Source organism: Choloepus didactylus, chromosome 7 (assembly GCF_015220235.1).
Source record: "Choloepus didactylus isolate mChoDid1 chromosome 7, mChoDid1.pri, whole genome shotgun sequence".
NCBI lineage: Eukaryota > Metazoa > Chordata > Mammalia > Pilosa > Megalonychidae > Choloepus > Choloepus didactylus.
In genome coordinates this window covers 127708452-127725892 of record NC_051313.1, presented here as the reverse complement: position 1 = coordinate 127725892, position 17441 = coordinate 127708452, and the positions used below count along the sequence as shown (strand labels likewise).

General features: G+C 38.8%; 1 protein-coding gene across 2 annotated transcripts in view; it reads left to right on the top strand.

The window, feature by feature from the left end:
• SCGN (secretagogin, EF-hand calcium binding protein) overlaps nucleotides 1–14784 on the top strand; it is a 45418-nt gene extending 30634 nt beyond the window's left edge. The window contains exons 8-12 of one of the 2 annotated variants that reach the window (XM_037843602.1): nucleotides 4521–4566; nucleotides 4835–4894; nucleotides 6384–6452; nucleotides 14212–14347; nucleotides 14635–14784. In XM_037843602.1, coding sequence (XP_037699530.1) covers nucleotides 4521–4566; nucleotides 4835–4894; nucleotides 6384–6452; nucleotides 14212–14340 — 304 coding nt within the window. In that variant the 3' untranslated portion in view covers nucleotides 14341–14347; nucleotides 14635–14784. Of the gene's footprint in view, nucleotides 1–4520; nucleotides 4567–4834; nucleotides 4895–6383; nucleotides 6453–14211 lie in introns of both variants that reach the window. The other variant, XM_037843601.1, reaches the window with a different exon arrangement.
• Nucleotides 14785–17441: the final 2657 nt, after the last annotated feature.

Genomic DNA, 17441 nt, shown 5'->3' with positions numbered 1-17441 from the left:
TTAATCCATTTTGTGTTAATTTTTGTATATGGTGTGCAATTTCCTTCTTTTGCTTGTGGTTACCCAATTGTCCCCGCCCCCCATTTCATGAAAATGCTACTCTTTCCTCATTTAATGGTTTAGCACCCTTGTTGAAAATCAATTGAGTATAAATATATGGGTTTATTTTTGGACTCTTAATTCTACTCCATTCATCCACATGTCTATCTTATGCTGGTACCACACTGTCTTCATTACTGTAGCTTTGCAGTAATTTTTGAAATCAGGAAATGCAAGATCTAGAACTTTCTTATTATTTTTCAAGCTTGTTTTTGATATTCTTGGTCCCTTGCATTTCCATGTGAATTTTAGGGTCAGCTTGTCAAGTTCAGAACAAAAAAGCTAACTAGGATTTTAATAGAGACTGTGTTGAATCTGTAGATCAATTTGGAGAGTATTGCTATTGTTTTTCTGTTTGTTTGTTTAAACAGTTTTATTCACACACTGAACAATCTATCCTAAGTGTACAATCAAGGACTCTTGGTATAATCACATAGCTATGCATTCATCACTACATTCTATATGAGAGCATTATCATTTCTTCTGAAGAAAAAAATCCCATGCCCCTTATATCTCCCTATTGTTGACATTTAGCTTTCATATAGCGCCTTTGTTACAACTGATAAAAGAATATTATAATGTTACTGTTAACTATAGACCTTAGTTTACATTAACTGTATATTTTCTCATATAACACCATAACACCATATTATTAACACTTTGTAATAGTGATGTACATTTGTTCTAGTTCATGTAAGAACTTCCTTATCTTTGTACATTTACTCACCATCATTGTACACTTTAGGTTTTGCTAAGTTACATAGTCCAGTTGTTATCCTCTACCTTTCTTTCTGGTGACATATACGACTCTAGCCTTCCTCTTTCAACCATACTCACACTTAGCTTTGTTAATTACATTTACAGTTTTGTGCTACCATCACACAGTATTATGCTATCCACTTCTGAACCTTTACAGTCAACCTTATTGAACATTCTGTATTCCTTAAGTATCAATTGCCCAGTCTCTGCCCTCTTTCTATCTCCTGATAATCTATGCTCTCGAATTTTACTCTCAGCATTTGCTCATTATAATTAGTTCATGTTAGTGAGCCCATACAATATTTTTCCTTTTGCTTCAGGCTTATTTCGCTCAACATAATGTCCTCAAGGTTCAATCTCATCGTTGCATGCCTCATGACTTCATTCCTTTCTGCAGTTGCACAATATTTGCCCTTATGCTCTTCGGTTGATGGACCCTTGGTCTGCCTCCATCTATTGGCAGAGTACTGCTATCTTAATATTAAATCTTCCAATCCATTAACATGAGATGCCTTTCCATTTATTTATGTCTTTATAATTTCTTTCAAAAATATTTTGTAGCTTTCAGAGTACAAGTCTTACACCTCTTTGTTAAGTTTATTCCTAAATATTTCATTATTTTTGATATGATCATAAATGTAATTGTACAGTATTTTGTTCACTGCTGATATATAGAAATACAATTCATTTTTGTATATTGATCGTGTAGCCTGCAAATTTGCTGAATTCATTTATTATCTCTAATAACTTTTTTGTGAATTCTAGGATTTTTTATATACAAGGTCATGTTGTGTGCAAGTAGATACAGTTTTACTTATCCCTTTCCAGTGTGCATATCTTATCTCTTTTACTTGCCTAATTGCCCTGGCTAGACTCTCCAGTACAATGTTACAAAGTTGAATAGAGGTGGTGAAAGCAGAAAGCTTTGTCTTGTTCCTGATCTTAGGGAGAAAGGTTTCAAGTTTTCACTATTTAGTATGATTTTAGCTGTGGGTTTTTCATGGTTGCTCTTATAAGGCTGAGGAAGGCCCCTTCTATTCCTAGTTTGCTAACAGTTTTTATCAGGGATGGATGTTGGATTTTGTCAGATGCTTTTACTGCATATTGAGATGCTCATGTGGTTTGTGTCCTTTATTCTATTAATTTTGTATGTTACAATGATTGATTTTCAACTGTTAAACCAGTCTCATATTCCTGGCATAAATTCCACTCCTCCCTCCCTCCCCTCCCTCTCTCCCTCCCTTCCCTTTATTTCTTATTAATTTATTTTTTTGTTTTGTTGTTTCTTTCTTTCTTTTTCTTTTTTTCTTTTTTTGTTCCACTTCATTCTTGAGGTATGATCCTTTTTATATGTTGCTGGATTTGGTTGAGTAGTATTTGTTTCAAAATATTTGCATTTATATTCATGAGATATTTGTCTGTAGTTTTCTTTAGTTATGATTCCTTTATCTGGTTTTGGTATCTTGGTAATACTGGTCTCATAGAATGAGTTGGGAAGTGTTCCTCTTCTTCTATTTTTGGAAGAGTTTATGAAGGATTGGTATTAATTCTTCTTTAAAGAGTTGTTAGAATTTACCAGTGAAGCCATTTGGTCTTGGACTTTTCTTTGTGGGAAGTTTTTTAATTCAATCTGTTTACATGTTCAAATTTTCTATTTCTTCTTGAGTCATTTTCAGTAGTTTGTGTCTTTCAAGGAATTTGTCTATTTGATCTAGGTTATCTAATTTTTGGCATACAATTATTCATAGTATTCTTAATATTTTTGATTTCTGTAAGGCCAGTGGAGACTTCTGAGGAACCACCAGAAATGTCAGAAAGTGGAAATTCTCTGGGGATCAGGCTTTGAAGACACTCCAACTTTGGTCTGCTTTCTCCAGTGGCTGCTAGGCTGCTGGTTTTCTCTGTGATTGTGGGATACTGGTTTTCAAGGTTGCCATGGAGCTGGGAGAGATGTGGATGGGAATAGGAAATTCTTACCTCTATGGAAGTTAAAACATCACAGAGCTCACTGTTCTTACCAAAATTCAGCTGTTTTTCCTGATTTTTTATTTTGATTTTGTCGTCTGAGTCTTCCCACTTTTTTTTTTGTCAGTCTAGTTAAAGATTTGTCAATTTTGTTGACCTTTTCAAATAATCAACTTTTGTTTTTTTATTTTATTTTCTACTTTCTGTTTCATTTATTTCTGCTCTATTATTCTTTTCTGATTTAGTTTGCTCTTATTTTTCTAATTTCTTCAGGTAGAAGGTTATTGATTTGATATCTATCTTCTTTTTAATACAGTCATTTACAGCTATAAATTTCCCTCCAAGTATTGCTTTCACTGCATTACACAAGTTTTGGTATGTTGTGCTTTCATTTTCATTCATCTCAAATTATTTCCTAATTTTCCTTGTGATCTCTTCTTTGACCCATTGGTTAAGAGCATGTTGCCTAATTTCTGTATATTGGTGAATTTTCCAGTTTTCCATCTGTTACTGACTTTGAGTTTCATTGCATTCTGGTTGCAGAAGATTACTTTATATGATTTTAGTCTTTTTATATTTATCATTTTTTGGCCTAACATGTTTTCTGTCCTGGAGGATTTCCTTGAGTACTTGAGGAGAATGTATATTCTGCTGTTGTTGGAGATAGTGCCCTTTATATGTCTGTTGGGTTTAGCTGTTTTGTAGTGTTCTTCAAGTCCTCTATTTCCTTACTAATTATCTGTCTAGATGATCTATCCATTACTGAAAGTGGGTATCAAGGTCTCTAACTATCATTGTTGAATTTTCTATTTCTCCCTTCAATTCTGCCTGAGCATGTGACATCCCTGGGCAAGGGCAGAGCCCTAGACATTTGTGTGGACTTCTACATTCTGAGAAACATGTAAGGGCTTATAAAGTCCCTAAAGACATCTCAGTCCCCAGATTTTCCTTTTAAGCTATTACCTACTGTTTCAGCCAGCTGAAATCTTAAACAATTGTTTATAGTTGCTTTTGACAAATGTCCTTAGAAAAAAGGCTTTTCACACTGAGTTAACTCTGAATCAAGTCAAATAAAGAGTCTTACAAGTGGAGTCTTCTGAGGAACCATCAGAAATGTCAGAAAGTGGCAATTCTCTGGGGATCAGGCTTTGAAGACACTCCAACTTTGGTCTGCTTTCTCCAGTGGCTGCTAGGCTGTTGGTTTTCTCTGTGATTGTGAGATACTGGTTTTCAAGGTTGCCATGGAGCTGGGAGAGATGTGGATGGGAATAGGAAATTCTTACTTCTATGAAAGTAAAACATCACAGAGCTCACTGTTCTTACCAAAATTCAGCAGTTTTTCCTGAATAAACACTCTCTTGATTGTTGCAGGCCTTTGGTTCATTTCCAGAATTCTGAAAAATTTGATTCTGGCCATTTTCGCATTTTCTTGTTGCTTTTATAGAGTTGAAAATTTTCAGAGGTCTTTACTCTGCCATTTTCCACCAAGATGAATTTTTCAAAGACTCTTTGATTACTACTAACTTCTATGAAAGTCTTTCCCAATTAATTTCTATGTTTCTTTTTATAGTATACAAACTTATTTTTCAAGCACCTATCCTATTATGGAAATTTCCTGTGTTATCCTCACAGTAGAGCTATGAATTTGCTTGTAAAGGAAACCGACAGATCATAATATGCTTTTTCCCCCCCTTTAGGATTTTGGCTCTTCAGGAAAACTTCCTTCTCCAATTTAAAATGGATGTAAGTAGCAAGATTTTCCTAGATTGGCTTATGGATTCCAGTTTCCCTATAGACTTGAGAGGGAAAGAAGAAAGGAAGGCATCTGTTTGCCTTGCCTTTAACTTGCCTTTAACTTGCCTTTGTCAGTCTAGAGACTGACACAGCTCTGAGTAGATTAAATGGGATAAGGGTCATTGACTCAAAGTTTATAAAGTTGTCCAATGCTCTGAAAGAATTGTACAACTGAAGGTCACATTGCTGGATTGAACGGTGTTTTTTCCATACACAGGCTTGTTCCACTGAAGAAAGAAAGAGGGACTTTGAGAAAATCTTTGCTCACTATGATGTTGTAAGTGTGTGTCTGTCTTCATATTGTACTAGCCATGTTTAGGTAGGAAGCTTGCGTAGACCCTGTATTTGGGGGTCATCCCATTGACAGACCATAAATTTATATGGTAAAGAGTAATATGACATGTGATGGTATATTAAGGTACCCCCAGCTTCCATATATAACTTCTTAGGCAGATTCCTTTACTGCCCGGTGCCTCATTTTCCTTATTTGCAAAATTGGGATGATAAGGATAATAATACCTGTCTAAAGTTTCTTTTTCTTTTTTCTTTCATGGATGGGGTTTTTTTTAAATGCAATTTTATTGAGATATATTCACACACCATAAAATCCATCCAAAGTATACCATCAGTGGTTCACAGTATCATCATATAGTTGTGCATTCATCTCACAATCAATTTTCAAACATTTCCATTACTCCAAAATAAAGAAAAAATAAAAAATAAATAAAAAGAACACCAAACCATCCTATATCCCTTATTGCCCCCTATTATTTATATATATTTTTTGTCATTGTTTTATTACTCATCTGTCCATACACTGGTTAAAGGGAGTGTCAGTCACAAGGTTTTCACAATCACATGGTCACATGATAAGAGCTATATAGTTATACAATTATCAAGAATCAAGTCTACTGGATTACTGTTCAACAGATTCATGTATTTCCTTCTAGCTATTCTAATACACTAGAAACTAAAAAGGAATATCTGTATAATGCATAAGAATAAACTCCAGATTGACCTCTCAACTCTATTTGAGTGCCTAAAGGTTCTTAAAAGAATTAAATGAATTCATGTTTGTGATGCTTTTGGAACAGTGTCAAGCATGTAGTAAATACTGTATGTGTTTTGTAAACACACAAACGGAGCAGAAATTTCTCTTTGTGTATTAAGGAAACTTAAAGAAAATGAATGGTCATAACCAGAACGTTTTTAGGGAAGAAACAAAATATTTTAATATGTATTCTAATTTATGGGCATTCACATTTGCATGGGTTATAAAATGGGTAGAAAAAAATAAAGGGTCTTAAGTTCAGACCAAGTTATAAATTCTAATATGTTCATTCAATCTAGTTTCTCCTGATTTAAATCTTTATTTTAATAATCATTTAGGAGGTGCTGAATCATAAGGCAAAAAAAAAAAAAAAAGTCAACTATCCTTGAAAGGATCATTAGGATATGCAATTCATACTTTGCCGAAGTGAAGCTTGGTGTTTCAAATGCAAATAAAGACAGTATATTTCATGTAAATGCTACTTGCTAGAGTCAAGGAACTCAGAACACTGCTTCCTATTTGGTGACATGGGGCGAGTTATCTACAATGAATTCTTTAATTCATGTGGAACATTCATATCCTACATGAAGAACCATAAGTTGGAACATGCTTGTAGTTGGAAAAGAATACTGATTTGATCTCCTTGGTGAATTTATTCCTTAGCTTTTTGACTTAAGAAAATAATATTTGCTTGATTGTATCCTTTATCTTTCAGAGTAAAACTGGAGCCCTGGAAGGCCCAGAAGTGGACGGGTTTGTCAAAGACATGATGGAACTTGTCAAGGTGATTTTATAAGGTCATGTGGGTTACTCGCATTGTGGATTGGGGTTGCCATTTTAATTGGTACCTTTTTTAAATTTTGAGATTCAGTGGAGCTGAAGATTAATGCTGTAGAGAAAACCCATGGATGCAGTCTATTTAGCAACCTTTGAGCTTCTCTAAAACCCAACAAATCTTCCTTGTCCTCCTAAGATTGTTTTGTAGTTTAAATGAAGCCCTCCATTGGAATATCTCTTTACTATCATTTAAAGGTTGTCTATTTTACCAATGGATCCCAGTACCATTTTATATCTTATGGTTTTTAGATTACAGAAAGTCCTTTTATCCCTGGACTTCATTATGAGAATAAGTAAAACTTTTAATTTAGTTTCATGACTAAATCCTAGATTTGGGCTTCTAATTTTTTCACTCGAGGGCTTCTCTACCACCAGCCAAACTGGCTATTTACCTGTTGAGACATTGTTGTGGTTGGGGCTGATACAATTTAGATTATATCTACATCATGGGAATGTTTTATGTAGGACAGACAATGTTTGAAAAAAGGACAAATCTCCTTTGAAATCCTGGTGAACTGTACTGATTGGCTGCATTGATCCAGTTAACCATATAATTTCCAACTTCTTTTCTATGGGATGTGTAGACACTGAATCTAATAGTGTCATATTCCTTAGATTATTTTTGAGGTTTCTACAGGGACACAAATGATTCTGGAATAACAGACCACTTCGAAAGTCTGATTAAAACTATAGAGCTTTGCAGCAGAAAAATGCCCAGACAGAAAAGAGTTCATATGCTGTGATTGGGCAGGCATGGATGAGATTTTTTCTGGCCTCTAATCAGGATGATTGAAATATCTTCTTTGGCTCCTAACTTTCATTATTCTCATCCAAACTGGTCCCTTGTCTCTTCTTTCTCCCCTCACATGTTGCTCGTATTGGAAATTATATAGACATTTGCACAGCCAGAATAATTGATGGGTGTTCACGTGATATTACTTTTTACATTGATTGCTAAAGGGAAATCTCATTTTACTCATTATCTATTTAATGCCAGAATGACTTCTGTAATAGAAGCTGAGCAATTATCTATGGGACATTAAAGGTGCAGGGCAGAAGGGCTTGCCAAACCAGAGTTTTAATTTGTTTTTGACAGAATGTATGGGATGATGACCTGGTTTTTCAGAGCTGTGTGGCTTCCTCTGTGGAATGGAACCCGGGTCGCTGACTGCCTTACTGTAGAGCCTGGTGCTTCAGAACCTTCCAGACCCCCAGCCAGGGCAAGCTCTCCTCCCCCTCCCCAGGCGCCGCCCCCACAGTCTGCACTCAGAGTGGAGCCGCGTGTGAGGAAACCCCGCAGGAGTGAGGAATCAGTCTTTAACCAAACACACCTCCCTTCTTCCTCCTTTAGCTATCCTTTTCAAAAGTTTATTCCAAACTTGTGGGAAAAAAGCAATTCCTGGGTCTGAGGACTCAAATATTGCTGAAACGCTTTCCTGGCATCCAACTCTTTGCCGGGTTGTGGGAGTCAGCAGGGTGGGCTTGAGGCATCAGGCTGTGCTGGACATGGAAGCCGCCAGACATGGAATTTGGGACTGTGGTTTTCAGAAGGACCACCACAGTGCTGGCCCTGGCTGCTGCGCCTCCTCTTTGTCTCTCATTTTTATTCTCTTCTCCTCTTCCTCTTTTCTCATTCTATGAAGAAAAAAACAGATTGGAAACTTTTTGCCAATAAGGCACTATAGGTTGGTAAAGAGTGCTTGGGAGCTTGACAGATCTGAGCCATCTACTAGCTGTGTGGCTGTGGGCAAGTTACAGAACCTCTCTGATCCCTGTCTGCTCATCCTTAAAACGAGCAGAACCAAGTCTATTTTCTGTGGTTGTGAAATTACTAGGAATAACACAGACATCTGGGAATATAGTATGAGCTCCCAAAATAGTAGTCTTTGTTATTTTAGTAGAACAAAGCGGCTGCCATCTTTGGAGTAAGTTCTGAGCACGAGCATATTTAGCATTTGAAAGGGAATTTCCTAAAAAGAATCAGCAGCTCAATCCATGGCCCTGCCATTCTAATGGATAATATTGTCTGAAATAATTATATTCGAGGAGCCAGTGCAAAGGGGGAGTTTCTATAAGTAGGCATGATTGTGCCAGGCAGCAATTAACTGACAGTTTTTAGCACTTGTCACTTAAAAAGTTTTGCTTTCTTTTCTGATTATAAAAGATTTCTACATATTTCAGGGAAAAATGCAAATTAAGGAAAGCAAAAGTTACAAAGCAGATGAGAACTCCCAGATTCTAGGTTGACCACCCTTAGTTCCAGGGCAGGCTTTACCATTCACTGCAGGGTGACCCTGAGCAAGTCATTAAGTCTCTCTGAACCTCAGTTCCCTTCTGTGGAAGGCAAGAATTCAACATAGATCCTGCCTCCATAAAGTTGTCATGAAGACTGTAGGAGATGGTCTGTGAGAAGCAATTAATGTTGTACTAATTCAGTAATTACTATTTATGATGATATTGAGGTATTGAGAGCTCAACAAATAGTGGCTGTTGTCATGACTCTATCACAAATCAATGTGGAAATTAATATAGCTCTTATAACCTGAGCTATTATGATCTTTATTTCCATATGATTTTTCTAAGAGGAAAAGCCTAGATGTCTATATCCATCATTATTTTGCTGGATTGCCTCTAAAAAGTATCACCTTTGAATTTGGATAATCTTAATAATTTTCAATGTTTCTGCCTTTGAATTGTCACTGAGTTTGACAATGGCTTTCAAAGATCAAAGGAAGAAGATGGAAGTAAAACCTCAAACAGCAACAAAGATGAGATATTTTTCAGAGAAAATAAAAGTGAAGGGAAAAATTCTAGACCTAAGAAATATCGATTATGACTCTATCCAAACAATTAGTTGGAAGCAGGGGTCAGCCTCACTCTTTGATGGGCTCATATCACCCCCAACAGAAACCAGAGGATCCCCCGCCACTTTGTCCTTGTGCCTATATTTCTGTGGGACTCCTGTGCCAGCCACCTTGAGACAGAGCAGGTTTTTTAAGGGCTTAGTCAGAGTGTGGTCAGTAATACAAAAGCAGTTTAGAGGGGCTCCCCAGATGATTTGTTGAGCTGAAAGTGTGTATGCAGTTAGTCGATTTTTGATGTTCCCCTCTGAAGCCAGTTAATTGAGGATGCATAGCTTTATGGATCTTTCCTAGTCTTTACTGGACCTTTCCAAGTCTTCTAGTTTGCTTAAAAATATTCTGCATATAATTTGAAGGTTACAGTCAAGAGATGACCATTGGTTGAGTCTGCCATTTCTTGGCTTCATAAACACTGTCCTCTCCTGTGACTGTTTTTCTTATTTTCATTTTCTAAGAAAGGGGCATGGTACAAGTAAACAAACTGATATATGGAATTTATTTTAGTGGCCAGCTATCAGAGCATGGAATAGGGTCAGCAGGGATCTGGCCCTGTTTCTTAGTTTAAAGACCTGGGTCAGGATCCCTGATGTTTGTAATAATGACCCTAGTAAGCTTATTTTGTAGTCTTTAACCTTCTGGAAAGCATGTATGATGCATATGCTGACTCTGTATTAACAAGTGGTTACCAGAAGATTCCATTTCCAACCATAGAACATGGTACCCGAGTCTGTCCTCTCTCAGGTAGATGAGATACCAAGACCCTGAGGGAGCAAACACAGTGATTGCCACATACAATTTTTAAGAGCCTGTGGCTCATTCAACACAGCATAAAAATCCAAGAATCAACAGCTTAAAATAGAAAGTGGAAAGGCAAGAAAATTAAGATTCCCTACTCCCAATGATGAGACTCAGGAAGTGAGCAGAGATGCTGGAAACCAAATAAATGGGTCACCAGGTGATGATCAGGATGTCTGCCAGGAGATGAAAAGTTCATTCTTTCCTCTGCTAGACACCCTGCCAGTTTGTCTCTGCTTTTGGAAATGGTAAGAGGGGAAAATACCTAACATTCTAAAAGGATTCAATCTACCATATATCCTTCCGAAGAAATAGCCCTTAGCACAAATTTTATTCTTTTAATTTTTTAAGTTGTGCAAATGATACATAAATCATAGAGAAACTTGAAAATAGAGAAAAACACAGAAGCATAGTCTCTACACCCTAACAGATCATTATGAACTGACTTGTCTCCTATATTTTGTATATAGTGGAGATTATACTGAATAAGCATTTCCAAATATGCCATTGTTTTAGTGACTGCATAATATTCCATCTCTGCCTAGATAATAATTTCCTCTAAACAGTCTCTTATTGTAATTTAGATTGTTTTCCATGTTTATGATTCAAAATAATGCTGTAATGAATATCTTTGTGCATAAATCTTTCCCTGTATTTGATCTAGTCCCAGGAAAAGAATTATTAAATCAAAGGGTCTGCACATTTAAAAATTCCTGGCACCCACTACCAAATCTTAGTAAACTTTTGTAGAAAGAGAAGTGTGTGTTTCCCCATTTTCTTCCTCAATGGCCTTTCTCCCTTCCCAACCTTTCTTCCCCTCATTGCCCAGAGAGCAGAAGTCTTCCATTTGACTCAGGTTTGCCTCTCAAGGGAAAAAGCAAGCTGGTATGGGAATATACACATATATGTTTATATGTATGTGTGAATATATGTATATACACATTCTTTTTTCACTATGATGTGCTGCTGCCTTAATGTACCCACAGTGATAAACAACTTTTAAAAAGAGTACAGGTGGCAAGGAAAGGTGATGTTTAATCCAAAAAAAGAATACCTAACAAGAATGTCAAGCACTGTGGGCACTGGTGATGGGCAGACTGAAGTAGTTCTTCCTGGAGCTTCTTAAATTACAGTCCAGCTACCTCTTATGCCATTCTCTAGTGGACTTCCCAATAGCTGATCAAGTGTTTCCATTTGCCTATCAAATTATCCAAAAAGAACACAAACACAATCCCTCATATACATTTAAAAATATGCAACAGGTGAAAATCAGAAGAAACGAGGGTCAAAATTGGCCCTGGATGTGGGATTTATTATCTGTCATTCCTTCCAGACAAGCGGAGCCTAATGGGCTTGCTGGCAGGGACGCAGCTGATGTCTTAAGCAAGCTGCCAGGCACCAATGTGTTTTCAGACATTAAAGTAAATATCAACATGGAGACAGAGAACATGTAATTTTGCATAGAGAACGAGGTTCTGGTTAATTACACATTGTGATCAGTAGAGAGTTATCCTAAGTGGATTACAATAAAATGCACTTACCACCATCAAAATTGTAATTCAGCTGCTCTAGTGGACAGAAGAAGCTTTTAGGCCATGCAGAACCCCAAGGTTATCATGAGGACTCTACGATAGAGATTTGGGGAATCCTGGTGAATAGAAGGCTTGGCAGTAGCTTTCATTATCTTAGGAGAGCTGGAATGTACAGGAAAGGGAGGGCATATGGCAAAAGCAGGAAGGCTACATTTGTGGACAGAGTCACTCATTAATTCCACAGCTATAACTTAGCAACTACTATGGGCTGCCACAGGGGGGACAGCCAGCCCCAGAGGCCTCCCTATTCCCAAAGTTCAAGGGGGCCAGATAAGTAGTTCTCAGCCAGTTATCCAAGATTCACTCTTATACTTGCACATGAGATAAGTGAGGAAAAAAATACATTTTTACATGAATGCTACAATAGAATTTAGTGATAAAGAGATACACTTTGGGACCCATTCTGTCTGAGTTTGAATCTTGGTTCTGACATTAATCAGCTCTGTGACCATGGACAGATTAGTTAACTTCTCTGTACCTCAGTTTCCTGATCTGTAAATTGAGTGCAGTAGTAGATACAGCTTACTATTGGGTTGTTCTGAAGATTAGAATTAATATATATAGAGTCTTTAGATGGGAAACCTGCAAACACTTAGATTAGTGACCTGTTATTAAAACTGAGACTCTGAGTATTTTCAGGTGATTAATCTTCAGTGATCCAGGCATTTTTGAGTAGTAGCATTCAGGGCTCCTGACTCCTAGTGAGTGGTCAAGCATTAAAAGACATAGCTTTAAAGGACTAAAGAAATTTCTTCTCCCACACACACACAAACCCCAAAATATTTCCCACATGTTTGAAGAAAATAATTTGTCAGAAAACAAAACATTTTATTCTTCAATTAGGAAAAGAAAACCTTAGAATAGCTTGAATAAAGTAAATACTTGGTAAATTAATTCAGACTATTGTGCAAATAACTGCCAGCTGAGTCTTTTCTAAGACTGGTAGTTGTCAAGAGGATCCTGGGGAACAGTGCTACTTACTGGAGAAAGGAGATAGAACAAAGGTTGAAGATGCCAAAATCCAAATTATCTCAGCTTTGCAATTGTTCAAATTGTTCCCCAATACAGAGTTCAGCTCGCTGTTTGCAGACCCTCTGGGCCACATGTCCACCTCTGCTTGATATGGACACCCATGGAACTATACTTTGTGAGCTCTGACAAAGAGAACCTCTTTCCAATGTGTTACATCTTGGCCTCACAGTCCAGTAAGTCCGGACACCCTTAGCAGAGGAGTGAAGTTCACCCAGTTTATCTATTGGCCCCAGACTCCTGGCTAATCCCCTCAATCCTGCCCCATTTTTGATGTTCATTCTTCTTGCTCTGCTATCTGGCTCTGAGTTCCTGCTGCCATCTTCCTTTCTTCCCCCTGTAACCCGCTATCAGGAATAGTTTTGGTGTCAGTTATTTTCCCAGTCAGATAATGCAAATTAGCCTGTTACATTATTTTCGCTCTAGTTGAGGAATAAAAGGTTTTGTTCCCTACAGAAGGTTTTTGTTTAGAGATTTCTTTGGGAGTGAGGAAATCTTGGGCTGGGGTTGAGTGATGGGGGATTCTTCCCAAGGCTCTTGAATCCAGAACTTGCAGGCAGCTGCCTCCTCTGCTTGCACAAAAGACTATTCTGGTAATCAAGGGGCTTGGAAAATCTGATTAGTTGGGTTTTCCTTTCTCTCTGGACATTGACTTACAAATTTAATTTCATACAGCTTCATTAAGCTAATCTTTTCTCTATGAAAATTGTGTGAAATGGTGGAATGAGCACTTAACTGGAGTCAGAAGATTTGGGGTTTAAAAAAGGATGTCTGAAACTTTCTATCATAACAAGATGTTTAAGCTCCGTGTGAGACTCTGTTCCCTTATCTGTAAAAAAGGTGTAAATATTTACCTCCAGAGCTATTGTGAGGATTAAATGAAATAACCTATGGAGAAGCACGTGCAAACATTGTTTGCTTTGGTAGGCTGTTGCTTTTAAAATATTTTCCTAGCTAACCTCCATCCCAGTTCCTCTAGTCCCTAAAATAGTCCCATGGAATAAATCCTAATTCCCTATCTCAAAAACATAATGTTTTAGTTAAATTCTCATTCGTGGTAAACTAGAGGCACAAAGACCTCCTACGGGAAGAGAATAAAATGAGTTTTCTCTCTCATCAGTGTAGCAAGACAGAGTTTGTGGCCATGAGCCTCTGCTTTGAATCAAAATATTTTTATTATGGCAGGTTTTCTATAGGAACTGCAGGGAAGTGATGTGGAAATAGGTCTTTCTCCTAAAGAGACATGCTGAGAAATGAGCCTGTCAGCAGAAACTTATCTTTGGCAGTGCTCGGTGGGGTGAGGAAATGTGTTTACTCCTTCATGACCACTCTCCTCTGAGTGCTTAGTGAGCATCAGGGGGGTTGTGAAAAGATGGGACCGCCATTGGCTTTCTGATTGACGTTTTAATTTTATTTTTGTTGTCTCCAGCCCAGCATCAGCGGGGTGGACCTTGATAAGTTCCGGGAGATACTCTTGCGTCACTGCGATGTAAACAAGGATGGAAAAATTCAGAAATCTGAGCTGGCTTTGTGTCTTGGGCTGAAAATCAACCCATAATTCCCAGGTTACTTTGCCTTTTGCTCTTATTGTGTTCCTGTACCCCTGCTGGTAAAATTGTATCTGTGCTGTGCTGTTGGTGGACATAGTGGGCAAACCTTCTAACAAAGGGTGTGGTATTCTTGGGCAAGGGCAGGAAAGCTAAGGCCTCTCTTCCCACGGATGGTGGATGGTGTGTTCCCGCCTCACTGAAAGCTCCCCACGCAGTGTTTGTGTCGTTTCCCCTCTTGATCCCTCCCATCCACACAAAGGCTCAGCTAACGTGATGAATCTGCTCTGCTTGTCCTCCCCCAGTCACCAGGCAGGCAGGGGCAGCTGAGTCCATTCATCTCGTGCTCTTCTGGTGGGCTTTATGCTGAATCTGAATGGTATGTGATATCCGTGGCAGTTCATGACATCTATAAATAGATTTTGATGTTAAATAAATGTGTAGCTGGAAACAAACATACTCTGGTCATTGTTTTTGTGCTGAAATGTTTTGAATGTTCTACTCAGTGGATTGACAGACAAACTATATCCCTGACTTTGGTGGGGGTGGGAGGGGTGGGCAGGAGAGCTAAGACCAATATTCTAACAGAACCCAACCCATACCACAAATGCTTTGGTAGCCCTCAAATGCCCTCACCAGGGCTGACATATTGGTGAGTGGGCATGAAAGCAAGAATTGCTGCTAATCAATAAATTTTTATTCATTGGACAGTGAAGACCAGAATTCTCGTCTTGGGCTTGGTTTTGTGCTTCAAAGCTTTATGAGCTCATAAGGCCAGGCAGGTGGGACTACCAAGGAATTCTGGAGCAAACATTTCCAAGCATCTGCTCTCTACCTCACTTTTTCCCCTTTGCATCATGGGCACCTACAGCTCCACCACAGCCCACTCACTTCACTCCTGGACCCTGACTCAGTCCCTGGGAGGATGGGTTGCTTTTTCTTGAATATGGGGGGACATTGATGTAGGGCAGGCCCCATTTTCCTTTACTGTCCTGATACTTTATTTTCTATAACACCCTTACCTGGTATCAGACTGTGCAGGACCTTCAAGTTTAAAGAAGTATTATAGACAATTCAGAAAAAGTACAGTGTAGAATAGTATATTTAAAGTTGTCACCCAAGAAATTCTGCCATTCACAGGGGTTCCCATCACTAGCACATCCTGATTCTAACCTGGTTCTCTTCCTATCAGGTCTTTCTCACCTCCCACATACAGAGCATAAATACTAACCACCACTACTTATTAAGTGCTTACTGTGTGCCCAGTCTACATGCCTGCAGTAATTTAATCCTCACTAAACTCCCATGAGGTTGATACTATTTGATCCCCAGCTTACAGAAGAAGAAACTGAGGCAGACAGAAGCTAAACACATCACAGAAGTGGGGAGAAAGAGAGTCTGGCCCCCAAACCCATCTCCTAATCACCACCTAAATACTGCCAATCTTCACCACCTTTCAGGGAACCTCAGCCCTCCCACAGGGTTAGGTCTCACGGTGGGAACCACTTTGAGTCTTCAGCAAGACATTCCCCCAACTCTCGGTTATTCAGTCTTTGGTGACACTTCATGGGGGCTCAAAGAGAGTCCAGGAAGTAGCACAGGGTAGGCTTCTTTTCCCCGTTGTCCAAATGTTGGACACACATTAACACATATGCTCACACACACACATACACAGTCACACCTGTCAAAGGATGAGCATTCATTTTCAGGGTTGATACAGTCAAAACCCATAAGAAGGGGAAAAAATTCTCTATCTTCAAATTCTCTATCAGATTGTTGGAGCTTTGCTATATCATTTACCCTACAAGAAGGACATGAATTCTTCTTCTTCATCAATCTCCTGCTTTTAAAAAGAGCCCTTTCTAGAGCTGGCAACAATAAAAACTGGATCCAAGGCTGAGCCATATCCACTAAATTCATGATTCTTCCTTTGGCTGCATGAAGAGAACCTTTGAAGTTACTGCTCCAGCAAGAGTTGGACTAAATTCTTAGCTAAGAGCCATCCTCCTCAATTTCTGTCTGGGGGTGGCTGTGGTGCGGGGGATGCAGAAGGGAGGTTTTATTTTTTTAGGATAAACTTGCCTGTGTGGGTCCATCGAAGGCATCTACTTGCCCTGAGCAAAGAGAAGTGTCTAGTCATGACATAAGGCTGACTCTATCAGAAACCTCCAGGCTTCCTGCCCAATCCTACCCTCAAATTGGCAAAAACATTTCCGAGCATCCAGTGAAAGGGTTGGTGGAGAACTTTGAGTGGAAAGAGCTGTGTTCCACTCAATGAGTGAGTTCACCTAGAAACATTCTCAAGAAATTTGACTTTAATCCTCCACAATGTAAATGCTGGTGGGTTCATTGATGGATGGGAATATAAATGGCCATAAGTCTTAGTTAGAAAATCAAAGGAGGAAACAGAACAGAGGAGGGTCTTCCAGAAGGCAGAGTCTCCTATCAGAGCCCTTGGTGTGTTTATTTGGTGGGTTGGGGAAAGGAGTGAAGGCATTCCTGAGAGCTGTGGCCATCCATGTTGAAGAGTTTGCTCATTCATTTGTCTAGCAAATAACTGAGGTGAGCATTGTGCCAGACACCAGGGCTATGGTGGTTGCTCTTTGCCCACAAACTCATTAGCCTCTGAATTCAAAGCCATCTGTGAGTTATCCCCATCCTAACTTGTCCCCTCTTTCTTCCCTGGATGCCCTGCACAAGGCGACTACGCCAGTCAAGGTGAGCTACATTCTTTCCCTGAAACATGCAATAAGCATAGCTGGCTTGGAGCTTTGCTGTATCATTCACCTACAAGAAGGACTCTTCTCACTCCTCTCCCCATATGGAAACCCTGTTCTTCTTTTAATGCCCAGAGAAAAATCTGTATCTACCATAAATGAAACCTTCTTCAAGGGTCAGGCCTCAGCCCCTACTCTTCCCACCCCCCACCCTGAATTACCATCCCAGTTATTCATTGTACTATGCCTCTTTATGGTGTTATTCTTCTACTTCTGGATATGGATATTGCAAACTTATTTGTATCAAGGATATATTTCCTACCATCCTTTATATATCTAGCATCTTAGTACATAGATGTGCTCAAGAAGGTTTGCTGTAGTTGGTGGTGGTGGTG